At 35.1% G+C, this 9431-nt stretch overlaps 4 protein-coding genes across 10 annotated transcripts; all 4 read left to right on the forward strand.

Moving 5' to 3' along the window:
• Positions 1-110: 110 nt before the first annotated feature.
• LOC116347972 (mpv17-like protein) lies at positions 111-3035 on the forward strand. 6 transcript variants are annotated; one of them, XM_031778799.1, is made up of 8 exons: positions 111-334; positions 1108-1268; positions 1362-1627; positions 1729-2023; positions 2098-2231; positions 2306-2439; positions 2516-2647; positions 2711-3035. In XM_031778799.1, exons 5-8 carry the CDS (start codon positions 2114-2116, stop codon positions 2897-2899), a joined length of 573 nt encoding a protein of 190 aa, XP_031634659.1. In that variant the 5' UTR covers positions 111-334; positions 1108-1268; positions 1362-1627; positions 1729-2023; positions 2098-2113; the 3' UTR covers positions 2900-3035. The 6 variants fall into 6 exon arrangements, with proteins under 6 accessions (XP_031634659.1, XP_031634658.1, XP_031634663.1 ...); XM_031778798.1 differs by having other exon boundaries at positions 1119-1268; XM_031778801.1 differs by lacking the exon at positions 111-334 and adding an exon at positions 417-979.
• LOC116347974 (mpv17-like protein) lies at positions 1145-1908 on the forward strand. The gene is made up of 3 exons (XM_031778804.1): positions 1145-1268; positions 1362-1627; positions 1687-1908. Exons 1-3 carry the CDS (start codon positions 1145-1147, stop codon positions 1906-1908), a joined length of 612 nt encoding a protein of 203 aa, XP_031634664.1.
• LOC116347971 (mRNA cap guanine-N7 methyltransferase-like) lies at positions 2963-4564 on the forward strand. The gene is made up of 3 exons (XM_031778797.1): positions 2963-4102; positions 4176-4337; positions 4415-4564. The coding sequence occupies exons 1-3, from the start codon at positions 3091-3093 to the stop codon at positions 4456-4458; spliced, it is 1218 nt and encodes a 405-aa protein (XP_031634657.1). The 5' UTR covers positions 2963-3090; the 3' UTR covers positions 4459-4564.
• A 375-nt stretch (positions 4565-4939) lies between these two features.
• On the forward strand, positions 4940-9429 carry LOC116347970 (DNA topoisomerase I, mitochondrial-like). 2 transcript variants are annotated; one of them, XM_031778795.1, is made up of 9 exons: positions 4940-5331; positions 6024-6229; positions 6389-6532; positions 6605-6676; positions 6745-6861; positions 6933-7521; positions 7590-7681; positions 7765-9145; positions 9232-9429. In XM_031778795.1, the coding sequence occupies exons 1-9, from the start codon at positions 5140-5142 to the stop codon at positions 9427-9429; spliced, it is 2991 nt and encodes a 996-aa protein (XP_031634655.1). In that variant the 5' UTR covers positions 4940-5139. The 2 variants fall into 2 exon arrangements, with proteins under 2 accessions (XP_031634655.1, XP_031634656.1); XM_031778796.1 differs by lacking the exon at positions 4940-5331 and adding an exon at positions 5400-5828.
• The last annotated feature ends 2 nt before the right edge of the window (positions 9430-9431 follow it).

Here is a 9431-nt window from a genome sequence, read left to right on the forward strand (position 1 = left end):
TAAAATAATTGTTTGGTGGCAAATTCTCAATTTTATTCTTTATTGTTATGTCAAAATTATGTCATGAATATACAAATGTCATTTTGACACAATTCATTCATAAAACGTCATTCAGTTATTATCTCTAAGCACTCTACGATACCATTCGTAGGACAAAATATAATGTTTTATAAATAAAAAACTCTGTTTCGAACTCAAACATAGTGATGGAATGATCATTTTCAATTCCAATTGCAAATATTTCAAGTTGATCGCTTTTATTTGAAATATTGGCAATAGTTCTTGTAAAAAGTATATATACTAAGTCTATATCGTACTATACAATCGTAACAAGGTAAATTTGACAAGTGGTCGTGTGGTAATAATTCAATTCAATTGTGTAATTTTAATGTTTGTGATAAGAACGCAGAAATTATGAAAAGTTTAAATAAATTGTGGTGCATGTATGTGTGTGAGTGTGATGTGAGAGGAAATTAACCATTTTTGTCGATTTTCATTTAGTATATTGTTGCTACGTCTCGAATTTCATGACGTCACAAAATATAGGTCAAGGTACAAGGCCTTTGTCATTTTTGCACATGCTCGCTGCGGTTTGTTTACATTTTCTTTTGCAGCGAGTCACGCGTTTTTTTAATTTTTCACGAAAACTAGTTTTAGCAAATTACGGAAAATAGTTCCGATGAAATGTTCAGTACACAGTATTGGCCTCCGCATTCTAAATCATACGGAAGCTAAATTCGTCATTCGTTCCGTTCGGTTTTCATTGCCACGGCCGAACGTATACGAATTTAGTGATTACATTACTTTTTCTACAGTATTATTGGAACACACAACTGAAATTGAAGAGCTCTTAAAGCAAAACGAACGATATTTTGAAGAAAAAAAGTATTTAATTTAAATTCAATTATTGTTGGTGAATTTGCAAAATTGTTAAAATAAAAAGCATTTGTAATCAGATAGAATTGATAAGAAAAATTTGGTAAGCAAAAATTAAGCTGATGTAATGTTTGTATGTGGGAGTGTGTTATGTGTGTAGTTAGGAATTTAAGCATTTTAAAAATTCATTCGCAATAGATGTGCATGCAAATCGTGTGACTAATCTTTTAGGATATTATTAGTTCCCAGTACAAAAACCAATACAGGAATGGCATTGAGCACAGCTAAACACTTTTTCACCAAATATCCTCTGGCAAGAGGAATGCTTGCGTACAGTATAACGTGGCCAACAGGAAATTTAATTCAACAGACAATTGATGGCAAAAAATGGGGTAATTCTCCATAATCATTCTCTCATTTAGATGTGTTTTTTTATTCATTTCTCAATTCATTCATTGATCTCATTCAAATCATTTCATTCACAGACACTTACAATTGGAATAAGTGCTTACAGTTTGCATTGTACGGGTCACTTTATGTCGCTCCAAGCTTGTTTGGATGGATTAAGTTGTCGTCGAAAATTTGGCCAGTGTCCAATTTTCGGACGGCGATTATGAAAACTGTAACCGAGCAACTGTCGTACGGCCCATTGGCAACGGCATCATTTTTCTTCATCTTGAGTTTGATGGATCACAAAACGGTTGAAGAAAGCAAACAAGAAGTTTGTGAAAAATTCTGGCCAACATACAAGGTATCATTAATATGACCAAAATTTTGACACTTAAAAACATATATTACATTCATAAACAGCATATACTAACATGGTCTTATGCAAATATCTCACAATCACAGATCGGTGTTTTTTATTGGACTACAGTGCAAACGTTGAACTATACACTAGTTCCTGAAAGAAATCGTGTGCCTATTGTGAGCTTATTTGGCTTAATTTGGACAACGTTTTTAGCATACATGAAACAGACATCACCACCACATGAACACAATAAAGTGCAACATATTGTAGATGCTGATTAACACAAACATTCCGCCGCACTCAGAGAATGAACTAATTACCTTTATGCTGTTTTGTTTGACAATTATTAACTCATTGTATCATTGTTTTTGAAGCAATTTAATTTATAAACGAATTGTAAATGTATAATATATTAAGATGAAGACTTTTGCGAGAATGAATGTTAATCTTTGTGAGTCTTACTTTTATAGATTTTTTTAAAGCCAAATGATGCGTGTTAGAGAAGTCTTTACGAGGTATCCCTTGATCAGAGGTATGGTGTCCTACAGTTTAATCTGGCCAACCAGTGCGTTTATACAGCAAAAAATTGTGGGAACACAATGGGGTAAAATATAGTCGTTTGTAAAACTAGCAAAAAAATTGGTATCATTAAAAAAATCGATTTCATTTTAAATAAAGATTCAATTGATTGGGCCAAGTGTGTTAGGTTTTCTATCTATGGTGGTTTCTATGTAGCGCCGACACTTTACACATGGATTCGAATATCAAGTCGATTATTTCCACAAAACACACTCCGAGCGGCTGTATCAAAAGTATATAAACCAGATCCAATTTTCGAAAAAAAAACCAAATAAAAATTTTTGTTAAATAAAATAATAATAATTGTAGGGTTTGCTAGAACAAATCTCGTATACCCCAATTGCCATGACGAGTTTTTATTTTCTCATGAGTTTACTCGAAGGCAAAAGTATAGAAGGTGGAGTCGATGAGGTGAAAAGTAAATTTTGGCCAACATACAAGGTACTCATTGATATATTACTCGAAATTAATGTGTGTATATCTCATGAAAAATATTATTTCAAGGCTGCAATGTGTATATGGCCGGCCGTTTCGACGTTCAACTTTGCATTGGTACCCGAAAAAAATCGTGTTGTTTTCATAAGCGTATGTAGTTTAATGTGGACCTGTTTCTTGGCTTATATGAAACAATTAAGTATCGAAACCGAAACTAACGCTTCAAATACAACACAATTCGAACAACACAACAACTAGTCATGTTCGAAAATACGTTTATTTCGAAATGTCACTTTTGACAGTTCGCATTAAATTGTTTAGTCAGTAAGTTAGTACATTTTATATAGTACACATTGACATCGTAAATAAATCAAAAGGTCACACAAAAAAAAAATAGATTTTGTATAAAAAAAAACCGTAAAAAAGTATATTGATCGTTAAAAGATACAATGGCCGACACATTTGACGAAGAGATTCCACAAGTAATTTATACAGAAAATGTGGCCTTTGATGATAGTGACGATAGTACATCCGAAGCAGAGACACGGCCAACGGACGAACCTGCAACTGAAAATCGATCCGTTGATTTAAAGCGAAAAGCAAACGATGAGGATGCATCTGAAGAGCCAACGACAACTTTTTGTGAAGTTGATAATCATACAAACGTTGTGGCCACACATTATAACCAATTAGAAGAAAGAGGTCGAGCCGAACGATCAAAGTCCCGTATATTTCATATGCGAAATTTTAATAATTGGATCAAAAGTGTTTTGATCAATGAATTTTTGTCAAAAGTTAAAGAATTTGTTAAGCTTGGCGAACCATTGCGTTCGCTTGATATGTGCTGTGGAAAGGGTGGTGACCTATTAAAATGGGAAAATTCAGGTATAACGCACTTAATCTGTACTGACATCGCCGAAGTGAGTGTTCAACAGTGCGAAGAACGATACAAAACGATGATTGAACGAAATCAAAGAAATCGATACCCGAAAAAATTATTTACAGCCGAATTTTTTGCATCCGATTCAACATTGCAGCGATTACGCGAAAAATATAAAGATCCATCGATTCGATTGCAATTGGTTAGTTGCCAATTTGCATTTCATTATTGTTTCGAATCGCTTACACAAGCCGAATGCATGATAAGAAATGCAGCTGAATGTCTGCAACCCGGAGGATATTTTATTGGAACCATTCCCGATGCAAATGACATTATGAAACGACAACGTGAGGCCAATAGTGATGAATTTGGGAACGATATTTTTCGCATTAGTTTTCTTTGCGATACAGAGACCCCACCACTATTTGGAGCCAAATATAATTTTGAATTGGATGGAGTCGTAAATTGTCCAGAGTTTTTGGTACATTTTCCATTATTGGTTAAGTTGGCGACGAAATTCGGACTCAAATTAGTTCTGAAGGAACGTTTTGAGGACTTTTTTGAAAGACATAAAAATACATGTAAGCTTTATTTTTGATTTGAAATTTTGGTAAATGAGAAAAATAAATTTATATTCGTAAATTTGTTCTGTAGCCAAGGGTCTATTGGAGAAAATTAACGCATTAGAGACGTATCCTCCGTTTAATCAAAGAGAAGCAGCTGATTTGAGTGTATCACCAGAATACGCTCATGTGAAAGGCTATTCAAAGGGTCGAACATGTGGCACTCTGTCAAAAAGCGAATGGGAAGTTAGTTGTAAGTTCATCCGGTTGACCCAGACCAAACTGAATCAAATGTTTTATTTAACAATGTTTTTTTTTTCCCTTTCATAGCGCTATATTTAGTATTTGCCTTCCAGAAGATGAAGGAAGCATAGATCAAGGCCACCATCAGCAACATTCAATACATAGGTTAAATGTGAATCAATTTTGTTTTTCATATTTTGACATCGAAATAAATTTTACTCTCATTTTCACATTAAATGTTGTTGTTGTTTTTCTTAACATGAATAAAAAATTGATTTTGTGAATAAAAAAAATCGTGTAAGATGCGAACTACGTGTACGTTTGAACGCATTGAATATCATTTAACAATCATTCGCAATCGCCTTATTAAAATGCGTTCTTCACCGCAAATCCATTTAACCGGCCGCACAGATGACACATGTCAGTGTTTCGAACTCTGTTTGTCACATTCGACAGAAAAGAGTAAAAGCACCGATTGTAGATATCAGTTCTTCTTTTTTCGAAAGTTTCTATTAAATTTCGTTGTTTTTGTCGTAATTTTTTTTTGTGGCTAGAAAATACTCACTTTTCGACTAAAAATTGTGAAAATTAATTGAAATTATTATTTTAGAAAAGAAATTGAAATCACAGAGAAAAATTGAAATCAAATGGTGAATGGTTGGTTTACACGAAACCATTAGATAACCCATACTTAAATCATGTAACACTCTTTCTCTGTCTGTCTTGAGTGCACATACAGTCGAGTGGTATATTCGAACAAGCGAACGCAACGAAGGCGATTGTGTGCGGTCGAATGCGTTGTATTTGTATCGATGCGTTTGTCGCGTTTGCTGGGACTTAGAAAATTTCTCGTTCATTTACCTTCACGAGTCGCTCCGAAGAAGGTTGAAAATTTTTCAATCAGTTGTGAGAATTGGTACAATTTTTGTGAACTTAGAAAATTTTCGGTGCTATTGCCAACAATGAGCATCGAAAATCCAGTTGTCGGCGGATCTTCGGATTCGGTAAATAAAAGAAATTTACATTATTTTTAATTTGGAACATTTTTTCTTAATGATTTTTTGGCGAATTCGGTGTATTAATGGTACTTTATTTGTGAACGTGAAAAATGGCGACGAACGACTAAGTCTTACGACGTCGTCCATATTGTTCTATCACTTGTTAAAGCTACATACGAGAAAAGAAAGAAGATCGAAAACGCATAACGCTGTGTAGTACAGCACAAAGCGTAATGTATATGTACGGTAGAGACAGTGAAACGATTAAGTGCGACGAACATGTAAAGCAACAGTAGCAGAAAATATATATATTGCCAATGAAATTTCATTGAAACAATATACAATTCAACATTTAGTTTGTTTTTTTTTTTTCGTTCAATCGTTAAGCACAAAATATAGTTGCTTTCATCGTCGTTTGGTGACTGGAGTTCAGTTTTTTTTTTGTATCATCTGTATATTGTGAAATTGGCATTTGTATCAATAAATAAAGTGCTTGTTTAATGGTATATTTACCAATTTATGTTTTTTTTTTAGTCTCGAGTTTTCGCTAAATTTGTATGTGTGATTTTTTACTGACGCGTCTCTTTGAACATATAAACTGTACTCAATGCAATTATATATGTGATTTTTTTCATCTTCTTCGCTGGTATTGTGTGTTCTGATTTATACTCAACTGTAATTTGTTTTCTGCAAATCAGGAAATTAAAACAATGAATGGGCTAAATGGTGTGAGTAATGGACACTCTGTCGTGAGCAGTGCTAACTCCGACGTTAAGGAGAAAACGAAAAGTAGCAGCAGCAGTTCGCATCATCATAAATCGTCGAGTAAGGATAAGCATCGTGACAAAGATCGAGAACATAAAAGTTCGAAGAGCAGCCACTCGCATTCCAGCAGCAGCCACAAGTATGACAAAACTCTCTCTAAAGAAATATTTTTATACGTTAATTTGTGTGGCAATTTTATTACCATTTTTTTTTTTTTTCAATTTGTGATTACGATTATTTTTTTTTTTAAATTTCTAATTAGATATTATTATTGTATTTATTATTTTTCGGTGTACAGAGATAAACATCATTCGTCTAGCAGCAGTTCACGTCACGATAAAGATAAACATTCAACGGATAGACACAAATCCTCGTCTGACAAGGACAAACACAAGAGTTCATCATCTTCTTCGAAACCCCACTCGAGCAGCAGCAGTGGAAAGTAAGAAATATTTTTGTGGTGAAAAATCGAGCACATTTTTTTTCTCATTAAAATACGTGTAATTACTAATAGGGACAAGCATCGTGATAAAGATCGAGAGCATAAAAGTTCGAAGAGCGGCCACTCGCATTCCAGTAGCAGCAAGTATGTGTGCATTCAATGTCTTTTTAAATCAAACGCCGAATTAATCAAAATTATTATTTTGTTAACAGGGACAAACATCATTCATCTAGTAGCAGCTCACGTCACGACAAAGACAAATCTGACAAAGATAAGGACAAACATAGAAGCTCATCGTCGAAACATCATTCAAGCAGCAGCAGTGGAAAGTATGTTAATCTGTTAAATTAATTGAATTGAGCTCAATTCTAACGTAGCATGTGTTTTTTTTTTTCAAAAGGGACAAACACCGCGATAAGGATAGAGAGCACCGTGATAAGGACAAACATCATTCATCGAAATCAAGCGGCCATGATCGTCATAAAGATCGAGAGAAAAAAGCTAACGAAAATGGTGTGGAACATATTAAAACGGAGCCGATTGCTGTCATCAAAGAAGAGCTACAAGATCCATTAGACATAAACAACTTTTCATTTTCCGAAACGAGTGCAATCGAAGCAAACGGCATTCGAGAATGTTTTGTAAATGTATCGCAAATTTCAGAGACTAGCTCATGTGATTATTCTATGTCTCAGTTTCGAGCCGATGAATCGCAGTTCTCGGTCAAAGGTGATGATGATAGCCAGAGGATCGTAAATTTTGAAGGCACTGTGAATGACACACTTGATGACCAATATGATGACGAGGACATGCCAATTGCACAGCGTAAAAAAATTAAGCGTGAGATATCTGATGATGAGGACGATTTGCCATTGAATGCTCGAAAGAAGCCTAAAACTGAGAAAAAAGACAAGAAAATTAAACGTGAACCAAGCGATGACGAAGACGACTATGACAAACCGAAAAAGAAGAAAATCAAGAAGGAAAAAGTAATGCTTTTTCATCGATTTTATTTTGAATAGTTTTTAATCGATTTTTGTTATTGTGTATTCTATAGAAAGTAAAAGTAGAAATCAAGACGGAAACAGCTTCACCCGAAAAGAAGGGCCGTAAAAAGAAAGAAGAAGAAAATCAAGAGGTTTGGAAATGGTATGTTCAAAATCATGTTTTTTTCTCAAGACTTTATGGATTGCAGAGAATACTGAGGAAATTTTGCCTAATCGATTTTTTAGGTGGGAAGAAGAGAAACCACAAGATGGCACAAAGTGGTCATTTTTGGAACATAAAGGTCCTGTATTTGCACCTGCATATGAACCATTGCCAGGCCATGTTGCCTTCGAATATGACGGTCAACCGATGAAATTGTCGCAAGACGCCGAAGAAATTGCCGGTTTCTATGCTCGAATGTTGGAACATGATTATACATCGAAAGACATTTTCAATAATAATTTTTTCAAAGATTGGCGAAAATCGATGACGTCAAAGGAAAGAGAGAAAATCACCAAATTAGAACGTTGCAATTTCCGAAAAATGGCCGCATATTTCCAAGAGTTGTCCGAACGAAATAAGAATCGCACAAAAGAAGAGAAGCTAGCAATTAAAGAGGAAAATGAAAAATTGATCAACGAATATGGATTTTGTAAAATCGATGGTCACAAAGAGAAGATTGGTAATTTCAAAATTGAACCGCCAGGCTTGTTCCGTGGTCGTGGCGAACATCCAAAAATGGGCTTGGTGAAAAGGCGTATCATGCCCGAAGACGTAATGATAAATTGTTCGAAAAATAGTGTAATTCCTGTGCCACCAAAAGGCCATAAATGGAAAGAAGTGCGTCACGATAATACCGTTACATGGCTTGCATCATGGACCGAAAATGTTCAGGGTCAAGTGAAATATGTGATGTTGAATCCAAGTTCAAAATTAAAGGGTGAAAAAGATTGGCAAAAATACGAAACGGCTAGGCGTCTACACAAACATATTGAAAAAATTCGCAGCACCTATCGCGAAGAATGGAAATCGAAAGAGATGCGCATTCGTCAGCGCGCTGTTGCATTGTATTTCATCGATAAATTAGCTTTGAGAGCTGGTAACGAAAAAGACGAAGACCAAGCCGATACGGTTGGCTGTTGTTCGCTGCGTGTCGAACACATTGAACTTCATAAGGAGCTCAATGGAAAAGAGAATGTTGTTGTATTTGATTTTCTCGGTAAAGATTCCATTCGTTACTATAACGAAGTTGAAGTTGAAAAACGTGTTTTCAAAAATTTGGAACTATTCAAAGAAAATAAAAAAGATGGTGATGATCTATTCGATCGCCTCAACACTGTTGTCATGAACGAGCATTTGCGCGATCTCATGGACGGTTTGACAGCCAAAGTGTTCCGTACGTACAATGCATCATGGACACTTCAAAATCAATTGTTAGAAATGACCGATTCCAGCGCTTCGATACCAGAAAAATTGTTGGCATACAATCGTGCCAATCGGGCTGTTGCTATTTTATGTAACCATCAACGTGCTGTTCCCAAGGGCCATGAGAAGAGTATGGAAAATTTGAAGGAAAAGATTCGGGCAAAGCGTGATCAAATTGACGATTTAGAAGTCGATGTCAAGGTAAAATTGAGTCTTTGGATAAGTTTAGAGCCATCGTTTTTATTTGGGGACGAACATTTTAAATGGATTTTTTTCTTTTTAATTAGGATTGTGTAAAAGCAGCCAAACGAGGCTCTGTCAAAGAGAAGGTGATTGCCGACAAAAAGAAAAAGCAATTGGAAAAACTAAAGGAGCAGCTGAAAAAGTTGGAATTACAAGAGACTGACCGAGATGAGAATAAAACAATTGCATTGGGAACGTCAAAATTAAATTATTTAGATCCACGGATATCGGTGGCATGGTGAGT

Source organism: Contarinia nasturtii, unplaced genomic scaffold (assembly GCF_009176525.2).
Source record: "Contarinia nasturtii isolate CC-2019 unplaced genomic scaffold, AAFC_CNas_1.1 Cnas_scaffold_2224, whole genome shotgun sequence".
Taxonomy (NCBI): domain Eukaryota; kingdom Metazoa; phylum Arthropoda; class Insecta; order Diptera; family Cecidomyiidae; genus Contarinia; species Contarinia nasturtii.